This window comes from Tinamus guttatus, unplaced genomic scaffold (assembly GCF_059628265.1).
Source record: "Tinamus guttatus ecotype Peru unplaced genomic scaffold, ASM5962826v1 Tinamus_guttatus_pri_ptg000613l, whole genome shotgun sequence".
Classification (NCBI taxonomy): Eukaryota; Metazoa; Chordata; class Aves; order Tinamiformes; family Tinamidae; genus Tinamus; species Tinamus guttatus.
In genome coordinates this window covers 123,091-146,400 of record NW_028289147.1, presented here as the reverse complement: position 1 = coordinate 146,400, position 23,310 = coordinate 123,091, and the positions used below count along the sequence as shown (strand labels likewise).

Here is a 23,310-nt window from a genome sequence, read left to right as displayed (position 1 = left end):
GCCTGGCCGTGCGGCCGCTCCGCGTTTTTCCCCATTTCCCGTTTTTTCCCAATTTCCCGGTTTTTCCACCCATTTTGCTCCCCCAGGCCGGGGGGCTCCGCCTGGCCGCGCGGCCGCTCCGCGTTTTTCCCAATTTCCCGGTTTTTTCCCCATTTCCTGTTTTTTCCCAATTTCCCGTTTTTTCCCAAATTCCCGTTTTTTTCCCCCGTTCGCAGGCCGGGGGGCTCCTCCTGGCCGCGCGGCCGCTCCGTGTTTTTCCCCATTTCCCATTTTTTCCCAATTTCCCGTTTTTTTCCCCCATTCCCAGGCCGGGGGGCTCCGCCTGGCCGCGCGGCCGCTCCGCGTTTTTCCCAATTTCCCGTTTTTTTCCCAATTTCCCGGTTTTTTCCCCCGTTCGCAGGCTGGAGGGCTCCGCCTGGCCGCGCGGGCCGCTCCGCGTTTTTCCCAATTTCCCGGTTTTTTCCCAATTTCCCGGTTTTTTCCCCCGTTCCCAGGCCGGGGGGCTCCGCCTGGCCGCGCGGCCGCTCCGCGTTTTTCCCAATTTCCCGTTTTTTCCCAATTTCGCGGTTTTTTCCCCCATTCCCAGGCCGGGGGGCTCCGCCTGGCCGCGCGGCCGCTCCGCGTTTTTCCCCATTTCCGTTTTTTTCCCAATTTCCCGGTTTTTTCCCCCGTTCGCAGGCCGGGGGGCTCCGCCTGGCCGCGCGGCCGCTCCGCGTTTTTCCCAATTTCCCGTTTTTTCCCAATTTCCCGGTTTTTTCCCCCATTCCCAGGCCGGGGGGCTCCGCCTGGCCGCGCGGCCGCTCCGCGTTTTTCCCCATTTCCGTTTTTTTCCCAATTTCGCGGTTTTTTCCCCCGTTCCCAGGCCGGGGGGCTCCGCCTGGCCGCGCGGCCGCTCCGCGTTTTTCCCCATTTCCGTTTTTTTCCCAATTTCCCGTTTTTTTCCCCATTTCCCGTTTTTTTCCCAATTTCCCGGTTTTTTCCCCCGTTCGCAGGCCGGGGGGCTCCGCCTGGCCGCGCGGCCGCTCCGCGTTTTTCCCAATTTCCCGGTTTTTCCACCCATTTTGCTCCCCCAGGCCGGGGGGCTCCGCCTGGCCGCGCGGCCGCTCCGCGTTTTTCCCAATTTCCCGGTTTTTCCACCCATTTTGCTCCCCCAGGCCGGGGGGCTCCGCCTGGCCGCGCGGCCGCTCCGCGTTTTTCCCAATTTCCCGGTTTTTTCCCCCATTCCACAGGCCGGGGGGCTCCGCCTGGCCGCGCGGCCGCTCCGCGTTTTTCCCAATTTCCCGTTTTTTCCCAATTTCCCGGTTTTTTCCCCCATTCCCAGGCCGGGGGGCTCTGCCTGGCCGCGCGGCCGCTCCGCGTCGACCCGGCCGTGACCCGCGACGAGGCCCGGAGGCTCCGCGGGGGGGCGGCCACGAGGAGGCCGGGGGGAACCCGGAACCTCTACCTGGCGCGGGAGGGACGTGAGTGCGGGGACGGGGGGGACGGGGGGGACAGAGGGGACGGCGGGGACAGAGGGGACCAGAGGGGACGGCGGGGACAGAGGGGACAGCGGGGACAGCGGGGAGGGCGGGGACAGAGGGGACGGCGGGGACGGGGGGGACGGCGGGGACAGAGGGGACGGCGGGGACAGGGGGGACAGCGGGGACGGCGGGGACAGAGGGGACGGCGGGGACAGAGGGGACAGAGGGGACGGAGGGGACAGTGGGGACGGAGGGGACGGCGGGGACAGCGGGGACAGAGGGGACAGCGGGGACAGTGGGGACAGAGGGGACAGAGGGGACGGCGGGGACGGTGGGGACAGAGGGGACAGAGGGGACAGAGGGGACGGCGGGGACAGAGGGGACAGAGGGGACAGAGGGGACGGCGGGGACAGAGGGGACAGAGGGGACGGAGGGGACAGTGGGGACGGAGGGGACGGCGGGGACAGCGGGGACAGAGGGGACAGCGGGGACAGTGGGGACAGAGGGGACAGAGGGGACGGCGGGGACGGTGGGGACAGAGGGGACAGAGGGGACAGAGGGGACGGCGGGGACGGCGGGGACAGAGGGGACAGAGGGGACGGAGGGGACAGTGGGGACGGAGGGGACGGCGGGGACAGCGGGGACAGAGGGGACAGCGGGGACAGTGGGGACAGAGGGGACAGAGGGGACGGCGGGGACGGTGGGGACAGAGGGGACAGAGGGGACAGCGGGGACGGTGGGGACAGAGGGGACGGCGGGGACAGCGCCTGGCGTCACCACAGTGTCACACTGCCCTTTGTCACCCCAATGCAACGTTCCCCTTTGTCACCCCAATGTCACACTGCTCTTTGTCACCCCAATGCAACATTCCCTATTGTCACCCCAGTGCAACACTCCCTGTTGTCACCCCAATGCAATGTTCCCCTTTGTCACCCCAATGCCACACTCCCCATTGTCCCCCGCGGTGGCACATGTCACCGAGGTGGGTGTCACCACTCTCACCCCAATGTCACACTCCCCTTTGTCACCCCAATGCAAGTCCCTTTTGTCACCCCAATGCAACATTCCCTATTGTCACCCCAGTGCAACACTCCCTGTCGTCACCCCAATGCAACGTTCCCCATTGTCACCCCAATGTCACACTCCCCTTTGTCACCCAAATGCAAGTCCCTTTTGTCACCCCAATGCAACATTCCCCCTTTGTCACCGCAGTGCTACACTCCGCTTTGTCCCCCCAATGCCACACTCTGCTTTGTCACCCCAATGCAGTGCTCCCCTTTGTCACCCGAATGCAACTCTCTTTTGTCACCCCAATGCAACGCTGCCCTTTGTCACCCCAATACCACGCTCCCTTTTGTCACCCCAGTGCAACACTCCCCGTTGTCACCCCAATGCAACGTTCCCCCTTTGTCACCCCGATGCCACACTCCGCTTTGTCACCCCAATGCAATGCTCCTCTTTGTCACCCCAATGCCATGTTCCCCTTTGTCACCCCAATGTATCGCTGCCTTTTGTCACCCCGATGCAATGCTGCCCAAAATGCCACACTCCCCTTTGTCACCCCGATGCCACGTTCCCCCTTTGTCACCCCAATGTCATGACCCCCACATTGTCCCCAATGTCCCCCGCAGTGATCCGCGCCGGGACGAAGGCTGCGGAGGGCGTCAGCGCCGCCGACATGGCCAAGCGGGAGCGGGTGAGCGCGGGGACACCGGGGGGGACACGGGGACACGGGGGACACGTGGGGACACTGGGGACATGGGGGGACACGTGGGGACACCGGGGACACATGAGGGGACGTGGGGGGACGTGTGGGGGGACGTGTTGGGGGAACATGTGCAGGGGGGACACCGGGGACAGGCGGGGACACATGGGGGGACACCGGGGACACGTGTGGGGACACGCGGGGACACCGGGGACAGGCGGGGACACATGGGGGGACACTGGGGACAGGCGGGGACACGCATGGGGACACGTGGGGGGACACGTGGGGGGACACTGGGGACACGTATGGGGACATGCGCGGGGGGACACGTGGGGGGACACTGGGGACACAAATGGGGACACTGGGGACAGGTGGGGGGACACTGGGGACACATGGGGGGACACCGGGGACATGCGGGGACACTGGGGACACGTGTGGGGACAGGCGGGGGGACACCGGGGACATGCGGGGACACATGGGGGTACACCGAGGACACACGTGGGGACAGGCGGGGACACCGGGGACACATGTGGGGACACGTGGGGGGACACTGGGGACATGTGTGGGGACACGCGCGGGGGGGACACTGGGGACACATGGGGGGACGCCGGGGACGCGTGGGGGGACACCCATCCCGCGCAGGGTGTCCCTGGTGCCACCCTGTCCCCTGTCCCTGTCCCGCAGTTCGAGGCGCTCAAGCGGCAGCGGCTGCAGGACCCGCTCGTGTCGGTGTCGCGCACGCGGCTGTGCGTGCACAACCTGCCCAAGGCCGTGGACAGCGCGCGCCTGCGGCGGTTAATGCTGCACCTGGCGGGGGGACCCGCGGTGGCACGTGTCACCGAGGTGGGTGTCACCATGTCCCCATGTCCCCATGTCCCCGTGGTGTCCCCATGTCCCCCTGTGCGTGCACAACCTGCCCAAGGCCGTGGACAGCGCGCGGCTGCGGCGGCTGATGCTGCGGGTGGCGGGGGGACCCGCAAACGCGCGTGTCACCGAGGTGGGTGTCACCATGTCCCCGTGTCCCCATGGTGTCCCCGTGTCCCCCGGTGTCCCCCAGTATCCCCCTAGTGTCCCTCCCGTGTCCCCCCTGTGTCCCCCCATGTCCCCATGTGTCCCCTGGGTGTCCCCCCTGTCTCCCCCCGTGTCCCCCTGTCTCCCCCCATGTCCCCCCATGTCCCCCCATGTCCCCCCATGTCCCCCCGTGTCCCCAGTGTCTCCCCCATGTCCCCCCCGTGTCCCCCCCCGTGTCCCCCCCCGTGTCCCCCCGTGTCCCCCCCTGTCTCCCCCCGTGTCCCCCCTGTGTCCCCCCGTGTCCCCCCCATGTCCCCCCATGTCCTCCCATGTCCTCCCGTGTCCCCCCGTGTCCCCATGTCCCCCCGCGCGCTCATCTCGTCCCCCGCAGTGCCGCGTCATGCGCGAGCGCCGCGGCCGGGGTCCCCCCCGTGTCCCCCCCGTGTCCCCCCCGTGTCCCCATGTCCCCCCGTGTCCCCCCGTGTCCCCATGTCCCCCCGTCCCCCCCCGTGTCCCCATGTCCCCTTGGCTCATCCCGTCCCCCGCAGTGCCGCGTCATGCACGAGCGCCGCGGCCGGGGTCCCCCCCGTGTCCCCCAGTGTCCCTCCGTGTCCCCCGTGTCCCCCCCGTGTCCCCCGTGTCCCCCCCGTGTCCCCCCGTGTCCCCCCGTGTCCCCCCGTGTCCCCCCGTGTCCCCCCGTGTCCCCATCTCCCCCCATGTCCCCCCGTCCCCCCCCGTGTCCCCCCATGTCCCCCCGTCCCCCCATGTCCCCTTGGCTCATCTCGTCCCCGCAGTGCCGGGTCATGCGCGAGCGCCGCGGCCGGGGCCCCTCCCTGGGCTACGCGTTCGTGGCGTTCGCGGAGCACGAGCAGGCGCTGGCGGCGCTGCGGGGGAGCAACAACAACCCGCGGCTGTTCGGGGCGCGCAAGGTGAGCGGGGACGGGGGGACGGGGGGGGATCCCGGCACCGCGGGGACACGGGGTGACATGGGGACACAGGGGGATCCTGTCACCCATCCCATGTGGGACTCCATGGGGCCTCCCCTGATCCCGTCCCGTGGGTTCTCCCTGTCACCCATCCCGTGGGTTCTCCCTGTCACCCGTCCCATGGGGCCTCCCCGTCACCCATCCCGTGGGTTCTCCCCGTCACCCATCCCGTGGGTTCTCCCCGTCACCCATCCCGTGGGGCCTCCCTGTCACCCATCCCGTGGGGCCTCCCTGTCACCCATCCCGTGGGGCCTCCCCGTCACCCATCCCGTGGGCCTCCCCCATCACCCATCCCGTGGGGCCTCCCTGTCACCCATCCCGTGGGGCCTCCCTGTCACCCATCCCGTGGGCCTCCCCCATCACCCATCCCGTGGGGCCTCCCTGTCACCCATCCCATGGGGCCTCCCCGTCACCCATCCCGTGGGTTCTCCCCATCACCCATCCCATGGGGCCTCCCCTACTCCCATCCCATGGGTTCTCCCTGTCACCCATCCCGTGGGTTCTCCCTGTCACCCATCCCGTGGGGCCTCCCTGTCACCCGTCCCGTGGGTTCTCCCTGTCACCCATCCCATGGGGCCTCTCCTGTCACCCGTCCCGTGGGGTCTCCCTGTCACCCATCCCGTGGGGCCTCCCTGTCACCCATCCCATGGGGCCTCCCCTACTCCCATCCCGTGGGTTCTCCCTGTCACCCATCCCGTGGGGTCTCCCTGTCACCCATCCCGTGGGTTCTCCCTGTCACCCATCCCGTGGGGTCTCCCCGTCACCCGTCCCGTGGGGCCTCCCTGTCACCCGTCCCACGTGACCCCGTGGGGCCTCCCCATCCCTCCGGCCTCCCCATCACCCGTCCCATGTGGGACCCCCTGGGACCTCCCTGTCACCCTCCCATGTGGGACTCCGTGGGGCCTCCCCTTCACCCCTTTGCGGAGGCCCCGGCCTCCATGGGGCCGAGCACCAGAGGGCTCCCGCAGTGGGGCCGAGCCCTGGAGCCCCCCGCCCTGCCCCCCGCTCTGCCCCACACCCTGCCCCACACCTGCCCCACACCTGCCCCACACCTGCCCCCCGCCCTGCCCCACACCTGCCCCACACCTGCCCCACACCTGCCCCACACCTGCCCCACACCCGCCCCACACCTGCCCCACGCTCTGCCCCACGCCTGCCCCACGCCTGCCCCCCGCTCTGCCCCCCGCCCTGCCCCACACCTGCCCCACGCCTGCCCCACGCCCTGCCCTGCCCCCTCCCCTGCCCCACACTCTGCCCCACACCTGCCCTATGCTCTGCCCCACACCTGCCCCCTGCCCTGCCCCCCTCCTGCCCCACACCTGCCCCACACCCTGCCCCACGCCCTGCCCCATGCCCTGCCCCCCTCCTGCCCCACACGTGCCCCCCTCCTGCCCAGCGCCCCATCGTGGAGTTCTCGCTCGAGGACCGTCGCAAGCTGCGCCTGAAGGAGCAGCGGGCGCAGCGCAGCCTGGTACGAGCCGCGGCCCCGCGCGTGTCCCGCGGCCCCACGTGTGTCCTCGTGTCCCCGCACGTGTCCCCGTGTCCCTGCGCGTGTCCCCACATCCCCACATGTGTCCTCGTGTTTGTCCTTGTGTCCCTGTGCATGTCCCCACGTCCCCACGTATGTCCCCACGTCCCCATGTCCCCGCGCGTCTCCCCATGTCCCCATGTGTGTTCTCATGTCCCTGCGCGTGTCCCCACGTCCCCACGTGTGTCCTCGTGTCCCCGCGCGTGTCCCCATGTCCCCACGTATGTCCCCACATCCCCATGTCCCCGCACGTCTCCCCGTGTCCCCATGTGTGTTCTCATGTCCCTGCGCATGTCCCCATGTCCCCACGCATGTCCCTGCACATGTCCCCATGTCCCCGCATGTGTCCTTGTGTCCCACGTCCCCATGCGTGTCCCCATGTCCCCACATGTGTCCCTACGTCCCCACGTGTGTCCCCACGTGTGTCCCCACATGTGTCCCCGGGTCCCCACGCGTGTCCCCGCATCCCCATGTATGTTCTCATGTCCCTGCATGTGTCCCTGTGTGTGTCCGTGTGTCCCCACGTCCCCATGTGTGTCCTCATGTCCCTGTGCGTGTCCCCACACGTGTCACCATGTCCCCATGTTTATCCTCATGTCCCCCGCGCGTGTCCCTGTGCGTGTCCCTGTGTCCCCATGTGTGTCCCTGTGTCCCTGTGTCCCCACGCGTGTCGCCGTGTCCCCACATTTGTCCTTGTGTCCCTATGCGTGTCCCCATGTCCCCACATGTGTCCCCGGGTCCCCACGTGTGTCCCCACATCCCCACGTGTGTCCTCATGTCCCTGCGCGTGTCCCTGTGCGTGTCCCCGTGTCCCCATGCGTGTCTCCACATTTGTCCTTGTGTCCCCACGCGTGTCCCCATGTCCCCACATGTGTCCCCGGGTCCCCACGCGTGTCCCTGCGTCCTCATGTGTGTTCTCATGTCCCTGCATGTGTCCCTGTGTGTGTCCCCGTGTCCCCACGTGTCCCCATGTCCCCGTGTCCCCACGCGTGTCCCCATGTTTGTCCTTGTGTCCCTGTGCATGTCCCCATGTCCCCACATGTGTCCCCATGTCCCCACGTGTGTCCCTGTGTCCCCACGTGTGTCCCCGCATCCCCATGTGTGTCCTCATGTCCCTGCGTGTGTCCCTGTGCGTGTCCCCGTGTCCCCATGTGTGTCCCCATGTCCCTACGTTTGTCTTTGTGTCCCCGCGCGTGTCCCTGTGTCCCCACACATGTCCCCATGTCCCCACGTGTGTCCCTGTGTCCCCACGTGTGTCCCTGCATCCCCACGTGTGTCCCTACGTCCCCATGCGTGTTCTCATGTCCCCGCACGTGTCCCCACACATGTCCCCATGTCCCCACACATGTCCCCGTGTCCCCATATGTGTCCTCATGTCCTCACGCGTGTCCCCATGTCCCCACATGTATCCTTGTGTCGTGACGCGTGTCCCCGCGTCCCCGTGTGTGTCCTGCTGTCCCCGCACGTGTCCCCACGTCCCCGTGCATGTCCCATGTCCGTCCTCGTGTCCCCACGTGTGTCCCCACGTGTGTCCCCATGTCCCCGTGCGTGTCCCCATGTGTGTCCCCGCATCCCCACGTGTGTCCTCATGTCCCTGTGCCTGTCCCCATGTGTGTTCCCATGTCCCCACATGTGTCCCCATGTCCCCACGTGTGTCCCCACGTGTGTCCCCACACATGTCCCCATGTCCCCATGTCCCCACGCGTGTCCCCATGTCCCCGTGTGTGTCCCCACGTGTGTCCCCATGTCCCCACGCGTGTCCCCATGTCCCCACGTGTGTCCCCACACATGTCCCCATGTCCCCACATGTGTCCCCATGTCCCCACGCGTGTCCCCATGTCCCCACATGTGTCCCCACGTGTGTCCCCATGTCCCCGTGTCCCCACACATGTTCCCGTGTCCCCACGTGTGTCCCCATGTCCCCACACACACATGTCCCCATGTCCCCACGCGTGTCCCCATGTCCCCACGTGTGTCCCCATGTCCCCACGTGTGTCCCCACGTGTGTCCCCATGTCCCCGTGTCCCCACACATGTTCCCATGTCCCCACGCGTGTCCCCATGTCCCCACGCGTGTCCCCATGTCCCCACGTGTGTCCCCACGCGTGTCCCCATGTCCCCATGTGTGTCCCCACGTGTGTCCCCATGTCCCCGTGTGCATCCCCACACATGTTCCCATGTCCCCACATGTGTCCCCATGTCCCCACACATGTCCCCATGTCCCCACGTGTGTCCCCACGTGTGTCCCCATGTCCCCGTGTGCATCCCCACACATGTTCCCATGTCCCCACACATGTCCCCATGTCCCCATGTCCCCACGCGTGTCCCCGTGTCCCCATGTCCCCACACATGTCCCCATGTCCCCGTGTCCCCGTGTCCCCGTGTCCCCGTGTCCCCGCGGGCCGTCCCAGCTCCGCATCCTCCGCAGCTCAAGCTGAAGCCGGAGCCGCCGGCGCAGGACGGGGCCGCAGCCCGACCCGCCGCTCCGGGCGGGAAGCGCCGGCAGCAGCGCGGATCCCACGGGAAGGAGCCCGTTCCCGGGAAGCGACCGGGATCCGAGGGGAGCGGGAAGGGACCCGGATCCGAGGACAATGGGAAGCGACCGGGCTCCAAGGGGAGCGGGAAGCGACCCGTTCCCGGGAAGCGACCTGGATCCGAGAGCAGCGGGAAGGGTCCCATTCCCGGGAAGGGACCCGGATCCGAGGGCAATGGGAAGCGCCCCATTCCCGGGAAGCGACCCGGATCCGAGAGCAGCGGGAAGCCAGGCGGCTCCGAGGAGAAGTGCCCCGTTCCCGGGAATCGCCCCGCTCCCGGGAATCGCCCCGCTCCCGGGAATCGCCCCGTTCCCGGGAAGCGCCCGGCGCCCGGCGCCGCGTCCTGGTGCGGCTTCCGCACGGAGCGGCCCGCGGAGCGCGTGGAGCTTCCCGACGGGAGCACCCGCAGGAAGGTGCTGCCACTGCCCTCGCACCGCGGGCCCAAGATCAGGTGGGTGCGGGGGTCCCGTCATGGCACCCGTGGGTGCCCAGGGGGTGCAGGGGGTCCCATTGCAGCACCCATGGGTGCCCAGGTGCAGGGGTCCTGTTGCAGCACCCATGGGTGCCCGGGCGGTTTGGGGGTCCCCCCGCGGTGTCACAGCACCCATGGGTGCCCGGGTGGTGCAGGGGTCCCGTCATGGCACCCATGGGTGCCCAGGGGGTGCAGGGGGTCCCATTGCAGCACCCATGGGTGCCCGGGCGGTGCGGGGGTCCCATTGCAGCACCTATGGGTGCCCGGGCGGTGCAGGGTCCCCCACAGCACCCATGGGTGCCCGGGCGCGCGCGCAGCTCCCGTGTCCCCGCGCAGGAAGCGGGACAAGGGCCGGGGGACGGCGGCGCCCGCCCCGCGGCGCAGGGGACACGCGCGGCCGCGCAGGGAGAGGCGCCGCACGGAGCCCGCGCAGGTGGGGACGGGGACGGGGACGGGGACGGGATGGGGACGGGGATGGGGATGGGGACGGGGACGGACGGGATGGGGACAGGACGGGATGGGGACGGGACGGGATGGGGATGGGGACGGGATGGGGACGGGGACGGGGACAGGATGGGACGGGACGGGATGGGGACGGGACGGGATGGGGACGGGACGGGATGGGGATGGGGACGGGATGGGGACGGGGACGGGGATGGGGACGGGACGGGACAGGATGGGGACGGGCGGCTCCGTCTCCATGCGGGAATGGGAATCACCCGTGGGCACCCCGCTCCGCATGGGGCTGGGGTGGGAATGGGAGGCTCCATGTCCATGTGGGAATGGGACCTGCCCTGGGTGTCCCCTGTGCCCTGGGTGTCCCTGTTGGGGCAGGGGCTGCACGGGGTGATCCCCAGGGGTCCCCGTCACCCTGTGCCCTGTGCCCTGGGTGTCCCCCGTGTCCCCCGTGTCCCCGCTGAGCACCGTCCCCGCGTGTCCCCCATGTCCCCGCGTGTCCCCCCATGTCCCCGCGTGTCCCCCATGTCCCCCCGTGTCCCCGCTGAGCCCCGTCCCCACGTGTCCCCCGTGTCCCCGCGTGTCGCCTGTGTCCCTCCGTGTCCCCCATGTCCCCGCGTGTCCCCCATGTCCCCGTGTGTCCCCCGTGTCCCCGCTGAGCCCCGTCCCCCATGTCCCCCATGTCCCCCCGTGTCCCCCGTGTCCCCCCGTCCCCCCGTGTCCCCCATGTCCCCCCGTGTCCCCCATGTCCCCCCGTGTCCCCCGTGTCCCCATGTCCCCATGTCCCCGCAGGCCGCGCCGCCCGCCGCCGAGTCGCGCTTCGCCCTCCTCGTGGAGCGCTACAAGAGGAGCCTCGTGGGCCCCGGCGGCCCCGCGCGCCCCCGCGACCAAGTGGTTCGAGAGCTGACGGACACGGCCCCTTCCCGAGAAATACACGGATATCCCGGATTGGCTTCCCGGGAAACCCCTGCTCCCGTCTCCGTGTTGTCCCCGGCCCCTTCTCCGTGTGCCCTCCGGCATCCCGGGGCTCCCCGGTCCCTTGGTGCCCCCGGCTCTTGCCCTGCCCTGGATTTGGGCCTGGATCCCTGGGTTTTGGGTCCCTTGGGAGTGACGGTGCTGGATGTCCTTCCCGTGGAGGAATGGGAGCGTGTTTTAATGGGAGGGGAATCTAGTTTAATGGAAGGGGAATAGAAATTAATGGGAGGGGAGTATAAATTAATGGGAGAGGAATATAGGTTATTGAAGAGCCTCGTGCAAGGAGGCTGCTGCTCCCTCCTGCCACCTGTGTCCCCATGGGTGGGGGGCCGGGTCCCCTCCTTGTGTCCCCTTCCATGGGGACGGGGGCTGTGGGACCTGGGCCCGGGTCCTGGGCTGGTGGCAGAGGCCAGCGCCATGGTCACCCCATAGAGCCCCATGGTCGCCCCATAGAGCCCTATGGTCATCCCGTAGAGCCCTGGCACCCTATGGAGCTCTACAGTCACCCCATAGAGCCCCATGGGCATCCCGTAGAGCCCCATGGTCACCCCATAGAGCCCCATGGTTGCCCCATAGAGCCCCATGGTCCTCCCATAGAGCCCTGGCACCCCATAGAGCCCCATGGTCACCCCATAGAGCCCCACAGTCAGCCCATAAAGACCTGGCACCCCGTAGAGCCCCGTGGTCACCCCATAGAGCCTCGGCACCCCATAGAGCCCTACAGTCATCCCATAAAGCCCTGGCACGCTATAGAGCCCTGGCACCCCATAGAGCCCCATGGTCGCCCCATAGAGCCCTATGGTCGCCCCATAGAGCCCCACAGTCAGCCCATAAAGACCTGGCACCCCGTAGAGCCCCATGGTCACCCCATAGAGCTCCGTGGTCACCTTATAAATCCCTGACACCCCAGAGAGCTGCATGGTCACCCCATAAAGCCCTGGCACCCCGTAGAGCCCTATGGTCACCCCATAGAGCCCCAGCGCCCCATAGAGTCCCATGTTCACCCCATAGAGCCCCGTGGTCACCCCATAGAGCCCTGGCACCCGTCGCCCAGGGCTGTGGGGCAGAGCTGGGGCGCGAGGGCTGGTACCGGGTTGGAGCTGGGGGGCAGGAGGGGGAGACACCCCTGGGGGGTCAGGGCCCCCCTTTGGCACCGGGGGGTCCCTCTGCCCCCCATGCCCGTGCCCAGGGCAGCCCCCAGACCCAATTCCCACGGGTCACCCTGTTTCGGTGCTCGGTGCCCCCCCCGGCCGCCCCCAGACCCAATTCCCGTGGGTCTCCCTGGGCCCGGTGCCCGCTATGCCCACAGCAGCCCCCAGACTCAATTCCCATGGGTCACCCCGGTTCGGTGCTCGGTGCCCCCCGGCAGCCCCCAGACTCAATTCCCACAGGTCTCCCCGGTTCGGTGCTCGGTGCCCCCCCAGCAGCCCCCAGACCAAATTCCCGCTGGTCTCCCCGGTTCGGTGCCCCCCAGCAGCCCCCAGACCCAATTCCCGCAGGTCTCCCCGGGTCCGGTGCCCCCCGGCAGCCCCCAGACCCAATTCGCACGGGTCACCCCGGTTCAGTGCTCGGTGCCCCCCCAGCCGCCCCCAGACCCAATTCCCGCAGGTCTCCCCGGTTCGGTGCTCAGTGCCCCCCCCCGGCCGCCCCCAGACTCAATTCCCACGGGTCACCCCATGTCCGGTGCTCGGTGCCCCCACAGCAGCCCCCAGACCCAATTCCCGCGGGTCACCCTGGTTCGGTGCTCAGTGACCCCCCCCAGCAGCCCCCAGACCCAATTCCCGCGGGTCTCCCCATGTCCGGTGCTCGGTGCCCCCCCGGCCGCCCCCAGACCCAATTCCCACGGGTCACCCCGGTTCGGTGCTCGGTGCCCCCCCCCAGCAGCCCCCAGACCCAATTCCCACGGGTCTCCCCATGTCCGGTGCTCGGTGCCCCCCCGGCAGCCCCCAGACCCAATTCCCACGGGTCACCCCGGTTCGGTGCTCGGTGCCCCCCCGGCCGCCCCCAGACCCAATTCCCACAGGTCTCCCCGGGTCCGGTGCTCGGTGCCCCCAGCAGCCCCCAGACCCAATTCCCACGGGTCACCCCCAGATCGGTGCTCGGTGCCCCCCGGCAGCCCCCAGACCCAATTTCCGCGGGTCACCCCGGTTCGGTGCTCAGTGCCCCCCCCAGCAGCCCCCAGACCCAATTCCCACGGGTCACCCCCAGATCGGTGCTCGGTGCCCCCAGCAGCCCCCAGACCCAATTCCCACGGGTCACCCCCAGATCGGTGCTCAGTGCCCCCCCCAGCAGCCCCCAGACCCAATTCCCGCGGGTCTCCCCGTGTCCGGTGCTCGGTGCCCCCCCCCCGGCCGCCCCCAGAGCCAATTCCCACGGGTCACCCCGGTTCGGTGCTCGGTGCCCCCCCCAGCAGCCCCCAGACCCAATTCCCGCGGGTCTCCCCGTGTTCGTTGCTCGGTGCCCGCTATGCCCACAGCAGCCCCCAGACTCAATTCCCGCGGGTCACCCTGGTTCGGTGCTCAGTGACCCCCCCGGCCGCCCCCAGACTCAATTCCTGCGGGTCTCCCCATGTCCGGTGCTCGGTGCCCCCCCGGCAGCCCCCAGACCCAATTCCCGCAGGTCTCCCCGATTCGGTGCCCCCCCGGCCGCCTCCAGACCCAATTCGCACGGGTCTCCCCGGTTCGGTGCTCAGTGCCCCCCAGCAGCCCCCAGACTCAATTCCCACGGGTCACCCCGTGTCCGGTGCTCAGTGACCCCCCCGGCCGCCCCCAGACTCAATTCCTGCGGGTCTCCCCATGTCCGGTGCTCGGTGCCCCCGGCAGCCCCCAGACCCAATTCCCGCAGGTCTCCCCGGACCCGGTGCCCCCCAACAGCCCCCAGACCCAATTCCCGCGGGTCACCCCAGGTTCGGTGCTCGGTGCCCCCAGCAGCCCCCAGACCCAATTCCCGCGGGTCACCCCGGTTCGGTGCTCGGTGCCCCCCCAGCAGCCCCCAGACCCAATTCCCGCTGGTCTCCCCGGTTCGGTGCTCAGTGCCCCCCCCGGCCGCCCCCAGACCCAATTCCCGCAGGTCTCCCCGGGTCCGGTGCCCCCCGGCAGCCCCCAGACCCAATTCCCGCGGGTCACCCCAGGTTCGGTGCTCGGTGCCCCCCGGCAGCCCCCAGACCCAATTCCCACGGGTCTCCCCGGTTCGGTGCCCCCCAGCAGCCCCCAGACCCAATTCCCGTGGGTCTCCCCGGTTCGGTGCTCGGTGTCCCCCCGGCCGCCCCCAGACTCAATTCGCACGGGTCACCCCGGTTCGGTGCTCAGTGCCCCGCGGCAGCCCCCAGACCCAATTCCCGCAGGTCTCCCCGGTTCGGTGCCCCCCGGCCGCCCCCAGACCCAATTCCCACGGGTCTCCCCGGTTCGGTGCCCCCAGCAGCCCCCAGACCCAATTCCCGCAGGTCTCCCCGGTTCGGTGCCCCCCAGCAGCCCCCAGACCCAATTCCCACGGGTCACCCCGTTTCGGTGCTCAGTGCCCCCTCCGGCCGCCCCCAGACCCAATTCCCGCAGGTCTCCCCGGTCCGGTGCCCCCCGGCCGCCCCCAGACCCAATTCCCGCGGGTCTCCCCGGTTCGGTGCTCGGTGTCCCCTGTGCCCGCCCCGTCCCGCCGCGGTGCCCGTGCGTCCCGGCACACGCTCCGCGGGCTGTCCCGGGCCTGGCCCGGCTGCGGGCGCCCGGGCCTGACTCAGCGGCCGCCCCGGGGGGCCGGGGCTCGGGGCCAGGCGGTCACCGCGGCGCCCGCACCCGCCACCCGCATCCGCCACCCGCGGCGGGGCCGGGCGCGGGCGTGAGAGACGTGCGGGGGGGCGGGGGACGGGGACGGGGACAGCGAGGGGAGGGGGACAGCGCGGGGAGGGGGACAGCGAGGGGAGGGGGACGGGGACAGCGAGGGGACGGGGACAGCGAGGGGAGGGGGACAGCGAGGGGAGGGGGACAGCGAGGGGACGGGGACAGCGAGGGGACGGGGACAGCGTGGGGAGGGGGACAGCGCGGGGACGGGGCCGGGGGACAGCGAGGGGACGGGGACAGGGTGGGGATGGGGACAGGGTGGGGACGGGGACAGCACGGGGACGGGGACAGGGACGGGGACAGCGCGGGGACGGGGATAGCGAGGGGACGGGGGACAGCGAGGGGACGGGGACAGCGAGGGGACGGGGACGGGGACAGCGAGGGGACGGGGACAGCGAGGGGACGGGGACGGGATGGGGACGGGGACAGCGCGGGGACGGGACCGGGGACAGCGAGGGGACGGGGCGGCCGCGAGCGGGGACACGGCAGGGGACAGCGAGGGAACGGGGACAGCGAGGGGACGGGGGCGGGGACAGCGAGGGGACACGGCCGGGGGACAGTGGGGGGACGGGGACAGCGCGGGGACAGGGACGGGGACAGCGCAGGAACGGGGCGGCCGCTAGCGGGGACACGGCCGGGGACAACGTGGGGACGCGGCCGGGGACAACGCGGGGACGGGCGGTCCAGGGTGGGGACACGACCGGGGGACAGCGCGGGGACGGGGACGAGGGACAGCGAGGGGACGGGGCCCGGGTCCGCGCGGGGACGGGGCGATCCAGGGTGGGGACATGGCCCAGGGACAGCGCGGGGACGGGGACAACGCGGGAATGGGGGCGGCCCGGGGTGGGGACACGACCAGGGGACAACGCGGGGACGGGGCTGTCCTCGAGGGGGTCGCCCGCTGCTCCGTGGCGCCCTGCAGAGCCCTGCGCGCTCGTGACACGCGTGAGCCCCGCTGCGTGGGGGGGGGGGGGGGACCGAGCCCGCCCCGCGTGGGACCCCCCGGGGCCGTGGGACCCCCCGGGGCTCGGGGGGGCCGGGGGGGGCTGCGGGCAGGGCCGGCGGGAGCCCCGATTCCAGCGGGAAGTTTCCAGGCTGGAAACCTGGGAAAACCTGGCGGCCCCGCGGGGAGGGCGAGGGGGACCGGGACCGGGACCAGGACCGGGACAGGGACCGGGACCGGGACCAGGACCGGGACCGGGAGGCAGGAGCAGGCCCCGGGGGACAGGGATGGCGGAGACAGGGACAGGGATGGAGACCGGGGACCCGGGAAACAGAGTAGGGACCAGGGATGACGAGCAGTGACAAGGGACCAGGGACAGCAAAGCAGGGACAGGGAGCAGGGATGGGGCGAGGAAATGAGGACAAGGCCCTGGGGAGCGGGGACAGGTGACAAGGGACAAGTACCAGGAGGGCAGAGCAGGGAGAGTCCAGGGGCTGCCAGGGTGGATTTGCACACGTGGAGGTGCACGAGTGTGCAAGTGAGCAAGCCCGGGCACACGCATGTATATGTGTGCATGCACGTGCATGTATACGTGTGCATGTATGCGTGTGCATGTATGCGTGTGCATGCATGTGCATGTATACGTGTGCATGTATGCATGTGTATACATGTGCATGTATACGTGTGCATTCATGTGCATGTATACGTGTGCATGCATGTGCATGTATACATGTGCATGCATACATGTGCATGTATGCGTGTGCATGCGTGTGCATGCATACATGTGCATGTATACGTGTGCATGCATGTGCATGTATACGTGTGCATGCACGTGCGTGCGCACACACACATATGAACACACACACACACTATATATATATATATATATAATGTACGTGCGCCTGCACACATACGTGTGCACAAGCACAAGCGCGTACAAACACGTATGTGCATGCACACGCGTGTGCAGCCACCGTCTGCTCCCAGGGAAGGATGTCACCTTTCTGGCACTGCCGGGAAGGACGTGGCTTCCTGCCCCAGCCCTGTCCCCTCCCTGCCACATCCCTGTCCCCAATCCTGTCCCCTCCCTGCCATATCCCTGCTCCATCCCTATTTCCATTCCTGTCACCTCCCTGCCCTATCCCTGCTCCATCCCTGTCCCCATCCTGTCACCTCCCTGCCATATCCCTGCTCCATCCCTGTCCCCAATCCTGTCACCTCCCTGCCTCATCCCTGCTCCATCCCTATTTCCATTCCTGTCCCCTCCCTGCCACATCCCTGCTCTATCACTGTCCCCATTCCTGTCCCCTCCCTGCCATATCCCTGCTCCATCCCTGTCCCCAATCCTGTCACTTCCCTGCCATATCCCTGCTCCATCCCTATTTCCATTCCTGTCCCCTCCCTGCCACATCCCTGCTCCATCCCTGTCCCCAATCTTGTCCCATCCCCTGCCTCATCCCTGCTCCATCCCTATTTCCATTCCTGTCCCCTCCCTGCCACATCCCTGCTCTATCACTGTCCCCATTCCTGTCCCCTCCCTGCCATATCCCTGCTCCATCCCTGTCCCCAATCCTGTCACTTCCCTGCCATATCCCTGCTCCATCCCTATTTCCATTCCTGTTCCCTCCCTGCCACATCCCTGCTCCATCCCGGTCTCTCCCTTTCTCCATCCCCATCCCATGCCCATCCCTGCCCCATTCCTGCCCCATCCCTGTCCCCTTCTTGCTCCATCCCTGCCCTTTCTCTGCCCCATCCCTGTCCCCATCCCTGCTCCCTCCCTGTCCCCTCGCTGCTCCATTCCCGTCTATTCCTGCCCCATCCCCGTGCTCATCCCTCCCAGCGCTGGGAACACCGTGACCCTCTGCACCTATGGGCGCTCCCAGGCAGACGGACTGCTGGAAAAGGCACTTTATTTTAAATTAACAAGGGAGAAATAAATAGGAAGGGCGAATAACAAGAAAAACGGCAACAAGAAAAACGGCAGTAATAAAAACGGCAGCAATAAAAATAACAGTAATAAAAATGGCATTAACAACAATGTCAATAATAATAATGGCAATAATAATAATGGCAATAGTAATAATGACAATAATAATAATGGCAATAATAATGACAATAATAATAATGGCAATAATGGTAATGGCAATAATGATAATGGCAATAATGATAATCGTAATAAGAATAATTGCAATAATAATTGCAATAATAATAATGTCAATAATAAAGATGTCAATAATAATGATGTCAATAATAATAGTTGCAATAATAATAGTTGCAATAATACTGTCAGTAACAATACTAACGTCACTAACGGTACCAGTGTCAGGAGCGGTACCGGTGTCGGTAACGGTACCAGTGTTGAGAATGGCAGTGATGTTAGTAGTGGTACCAGTGTCAGCAGCGGTACCAGTGTTGAGAACGGTACCAGTGTCGGTAATGGTACCAATGTCAGTAGTGGTACCAGTGTCAGTAATGGTACCGGTGTCAGTAGCGGTACCAGTGTCGAGAACGGTACCAGTGTCAGTAACGGTACCAATGTCAGCAGCAGTACCAGTGTCAGCAGCGGTACCGGTGTCAGTAGCGCTACTGGTGTCAGTAACGGTACTGGTGTTGAGAACGGTACCGGTGTCCGTAGTGGTACCAGTGTCAGTAACGGTACCAGTGTTGAAAACAGCAGTAATGTCAGCAGCGGTACCAGTGTCCGTAGCAGTACCAGCGTTGCAAACGGTACCAGTGTCAGTAATGGTACTAACGTCAGTAGCGGTACCAGTGTCAGTAGCGGTTCCGGTGTCAGCAGTGGTACCAGTGTCAGCAGCAGTACCAGTGTCAGTAACGGTACCAGTGTTGGTAACGGTACCAGTGTCAGCAGTGGTACCGGTGTCCGCAGTGGCACCAGTGTCAAGAATGGCAGTAATGTGAGTAACGGTACTGGTGTTGAGAACGGTACCGGTGTCTGCAGCAGTACCGGTGTCCACAGCGGTACCGGTGTCCGCAGCGGTACCAGTGTCAGCAGCGGTACCAGTGTTGGTAGCGGTACCGGTGTCAGCAGCGATACCAGTGTCCGCAGTGGTACCAGTGTTGGTAACGGCACCAATGTCAGCAGCGGTACCGGTGTCAGCAGCAGTACTGGTGTCTGCAGCAGTACCGGTGTCCGCAGCGGTACCAGTGTCAGCAGCAGTACCAGTGTCAGCAGCAGTACCGGTGTCCGTAGCGGTACCGGTGTCCGCAGCGGTACCGGTGTCTGCAGCGATACCGGTGTTGGTCACAGTACCAGTGTCCGTAGCAGTACCACTGTCCGTAGCGGTACCGGTGCCCGCAGCGGTACCGGTGTTGGTAACGCTACCAGTGTCCGCAGCAGTACCGGTGTCCGCAGCAGTACTGGCGCCCGCAGCGGTACCAGTGTCGGTAATGGTACCAATGTCTGCAGCGGTACCAGTGTCGGTAATGGTACCAGTGTCCGCAGCGGTACCGGTGTCCGCAGCAGTACCAATGTCAGCAGCAGTACCGGTGTCCGTAGCGGTACCAGTGTCGGTAGCGGTACCAGTGTCGGTAATGGTACCAATGTCCGCAGCGGTACCAGTGTCGGTAATGGTACCAATGTCAGCAGCGGTACCGGTGTCGGTAATGGTACCAATGTCAGCAGCGGTACCGGTGTCCACAGCGGTACCAGTGTCGGTAATGGTACCAGTGTCCGCAGTGGTACCGGTGTCAGCAGCAGTACCAGTGTTGGTAATGGTACCAATGTCCGCAGCGGTACCAGTGTCGGTAACGGTACCAGTGTCCGCAGCGGTACCGGTGTCGGTAATGGTACCAATGTCCGCAGCGGTACCAGTGTCGGTAACGGTACCGATGTCCGCAGCGGTACCAGTGTCGGTAATGGTACCAATGTCAGCAGCAGTACCAATGTCCGCAGCGGTACCGGTGTCCGCAGCGGTACCGGTGTCCGCAGCAGTACCAGTGTCCGCAGCGGTACCGGTGTCCGTCGCGGCACCCCGTCGCGCACGTCCCCGACCGCGTCTCCGCCGTCCCGCTAGCAGCCGCTCGGCCCGTCCACGTAGCGCGCCAGGGCGTCCAGGCAGGCGCGCAGCCCCCGCAGCGCCAGCGCGGCCGCCGTGTAGGGCGCCGCGGCCAGCAGCTCGGGCAGGCCGTGCGGCGCGGCGGGCGCGCGGGGCGGCGCGCAGCCCAGCTGCCGGCCCAGGGCGCCCACCAGGCTGCGCAGGTTCTCGGTGTCGCTGGCGAGCTGCGCCCAGGGCGCCCCGGCGCCCGCCAGCCCGGCCAGCGCGCGCTGCACGCCCTGCAGCCGCTCGCCCACGGCCGCCAGCCCCTCGGGCGCCCGCTCGCCCGCCGCCGCCGCCTCCGCGCCCGGGACCTTCACGCTGCCCGGCGGGACCAGCTGCGGGGACGGGGAGCGGGTCAGGGCGGCACGGGGAGTGCGGGGGGACATCGCGGCACGGCCCCGGGGGTGCAAACCGCCCCGGGACCCCTCTGGGTGCAGGGACACCCTGGAATGTCCCCATCCCCACCTTCCTGGGACCCCTCCGGGTGCAGGGACACCCCACATGTCCCCATTCCAGCCCTGGGTGACCAAACCTCCCCGGGACCCCTCTGGGTGCAGGGACACCCCGGCACGTCCCCATCCCGGCCCTGGGGGTGCAAACATCCCCGGGACCCCTCTGGGTGCGGGGACACCCCGGCACGTCCCCATCCCGGCCCTGGGGGTGCAAACCTCCCCGGGACCCCTCTGGGTGCAGGGACATGTCCCCATTCCAGCCCTGGGTGACCAAACCTCCCCGGGACCCCTCTGGGTGCGGGGACACCCTGGAATGTCCCAACCCGCAGTGCACGGCCCTCCCTGGGACCCCTCTGGGTGCAGGGACACGTCCCCATCCCGGCCTCCCTGGGACCCCCTCCAAGTGCAGGGACACCCCAGGATGTCCCTATCCTGGCCCTGAGTGTACGAGCCTCCCTGGGACTCCTCTGGGTGCAGGGACACCCCGGCACGTCCCCATCCCGGCCTCCCTGAGACCCCTCCAAGTGCAGGGACATGTCCCCATTCCAGCCTCCCTGGGACCCCTCTGGGTGCAGGGACATGTCCCCATCCCAGCCCTGGGTGATCAAACCTCCCCAGGATCCCTCTGGGTGCAGGGACATGTCCCCATCCCGGCCCTGGGGGTGCAAACCTCCCTGGGACCCCTCCGAGTGCAGGGACACCCCGGCACGTCCCCATTCCAGCCTCCCGGGAACCCCTCTGGGTGCAGGGCCACCCCAACATGTCCCCATCCCAGCCCCAGGTGCACAACCCTGGGACCCCTCTGAGTGCAGGGACATGTCCCCATCCTGGCCCTGGGTGATCAAACCTCCCCGGGACCCCTCTGGGTGCAGGGACACCCCAACATGTCCCCATCCCTGGGTGTACAAACCTCCCTGGGACCCCTCTGGGTGCAGGGCCACCCCAGCATGTCCCAATCCACAGTGCATGTCCCTCCCTGGGACCCCTCTGGGTGCAGGGACACCCTGGCACGTCCCCATCCCAGCCTCCCTGGGACCCCTCTGGGTGCAGGGACACCCCAGGATGTCCCTATCCTGGCCCTGGGTGTACGAGCCTTCCGGGAACCCCTCTGGGTGCAGGGGGCCACCCCAACATGTCCCAATCCACAGTGCATGTCCCTCCCTGGGACTCCTCTGGGTCCGGGGACACCCCGGCACGTCCCCATCCCGGCCTCCCTGGGACCCCTCTGGGTGAAGGGACATGTCCCCATCCCATTCCTGGGTGTACAAACCTCCCTGGGACCCCTCTGGGTGCAGGGCCACCCTGGAATGTCCCACCCCAGCCTTGGGTGCATGTCCCTCCCTGGGCCACCCCAACCCGACCCATGGTGCGTGTCCCTCCTTGGGACCCCTCCAGGGTTCAGGGCCACCCTAGGCACCCAGATCCATGGAATGGGTGCCCCTCTCCGGGACGCAGGGCCAGCCCAGCCCATCCTCACCCAGCCCTGGTGCTTGTCCCTCCACGGGGACCCCTCGGGGCCACCCTGTTTGCCCAGAACCCGCTGGGACACAGGGTCGCTCCATCTCCTTGTGTCCCTGACCTGGGACGTCTGTCCCATCCCTTCCCAGGGGCTGCCCCCCTCTGGGACTCGTGATCCATCCTGCCGGGTCCCCAGGAGCCCGGGATGCGGCCGCGCTCCCCACGGTGTCCCCAACCCCACCCAGGGCAGCACAATGGGGACCTGGGGACAGGGGTGACCCCCGCGGCTCTTGCCTGCAGCTCCTGGATGCGGGTGCCGAGGGTGCGCGCCAGGTTCCGGGTATCCGCCTTGACCTTCTCCAGCTTCACGGGGCGGCCGCAGGCCAGCGGCAGCCAGAGCCAGAGCAGCCCGCAGAGCGACACGCCGGGTCCCCGCATCCTGCGGGGGACAGCGTCATTGTCCCCGTACCCGGCCAGGTGACATGCGGGACACCTTCCCGCAACGGGGTCCCGGCGCTCTGGGACAAGCCGGGCCCTTCCCGGAGCTGCCCTTTCGCAATTGCCACTGCGGTGGCCCAAGGTCCCCGGGCCGTGCCCGGCCGTGACAGCGGTGCTGGCACTGCGCCCCGCGCCTCCGTGTCCCCACACTGGCCACAGGACACGCGCCCTATCCGAGGGGAGACCCCGAGGGCGCGTCCGGCATTCCCAGCCCATGGATGCCGGAGCCGGATGCGGGATGCGGGTGGGCTGGGGTGGCCCCAGCTGCTTGATCCCACCCCGAGCCCCTTCCCGGGCCAGATCCCGGGATCCCTCCCGCGTCGCCCCGGGGGGCTGCACGTCCCCGTGCGCCCGGGCAGGTGGCCCCGGTGGCCCGGGCAGGCCCGGGGCCAGCAGCAGCAGGGCCACCCGGGCACGGACACCCGGAGCGGGCGGTCGGGGACCCGGGGGGACCCGGGGGTCCCGCTCACCTGCGGCCGCCCCGTCGGCTCCGTCCCGCCGCGCCGGCGGCTCCATGTCCCGCGGCGCCTCCTTTATAGCGGCGGGGCCGGTGCGGAGCGGGCCCTGCCCGCCCCCCCCGCCCCCCCCGGGCCCCCCCGGACCCGACGGACACGACGGACACGATGGACACACGGACACACGGACACGACGGGCACACGGACCGGCCCGGGGCGCCGGGGTCTGCGCTGTGGGAACCGGGAGCGGGGGCGATCCCGGGAGCAGCGGGTGGTCCCGGGCCGCGTGGAGCCCGGCGGTATCCCGGGATACAGGGAGCAGGGGGGGATCCCGGGATACACGGAGCAGGGGGGGGATCCCGGGACACACGGAGCAGGGAGAGATCCCGGGACACTTGGAGCAGGGGGAGATCCCGGGACACACGGAGCAGGGGGATATCCCGGGACACACGGAGCAGGGGGAGATCCCGGGATACACGGAGCAGGGGGA

At 67.9% G+C, this 23,310-nt stretch overlaps 2 protein-coding genes across 2 annotated transcripts in view; one reads left to right on the top strand and one right to left on the bottom strand.

Annotated features, from left to right (window-relative positions):
- LOC148592399 (RNA-binding protein 28-like) overlaps positions 1–19,110 on the top strand; it is a 31,230-nt gene extending 12,120 nt beyond the window's left edge. The window contains exons 12-22 of the mRNA XM_088535083.1: positions 1,322–1,460; positions 3,092–3,156; positions 3,850–4,008; positions 4,971–5,105; positions 6,559–6,633; positions 9,118–9,674; positions 10,032–10,128; positions 10,944–11,157; positions 14,000–14,087; positions 17,899–18,814; positions 19,003–19,110. Coding sequence (XP_088391209.1) covers positions 1,322–1,460; positions 3,092–3,156; positions 3,850–4,008; positions 4,971–5,105; positions 6,559–6,633; positions 9,118–9,674; positions 10,032–10,128; positions 10,944–11,157; positions 14,000–14,087; positions 17,899–18,814; positions 19,003–19,110 — 2,553 coding nt within the window. The remainder of the gene's footprint in view (positions 1–1,321; positions 1,461–3,091; positions 3,157–3,849; positions 4,009–4,970; positions 5,106–6,558; positions 6,634–9,117; positions 9,675–10,031; positions 10,129–10,943; positions 11,158–13,999; positions 14,088–17,898; positions 18,815–19,002) is intronic.
- Positions 19,111–19,929: 819 nt separating this feature from the next.
- On the bottom strand, positions 19,930–22,331 carry LOC148592398 (leptin-like). Its single transcript, XM_088535082.1, has 2 exons — positions 22,162–22,331; positions 19,930–20,292 (listed from the first exon to the last, which is right to left on the bottom strand). Exons 1-2 carry the CDS (start codon positions 22,303–22,305, stop codon positions 19,930–19,932), a joined length of 507 nt encoding a protein of 168 aa, XP_088391208.1. The 5' UTR covers positions 22,306–22,331.
- Between the last annotated feature and the right edge of the window lie 979 nt (positions 22,332–23,310).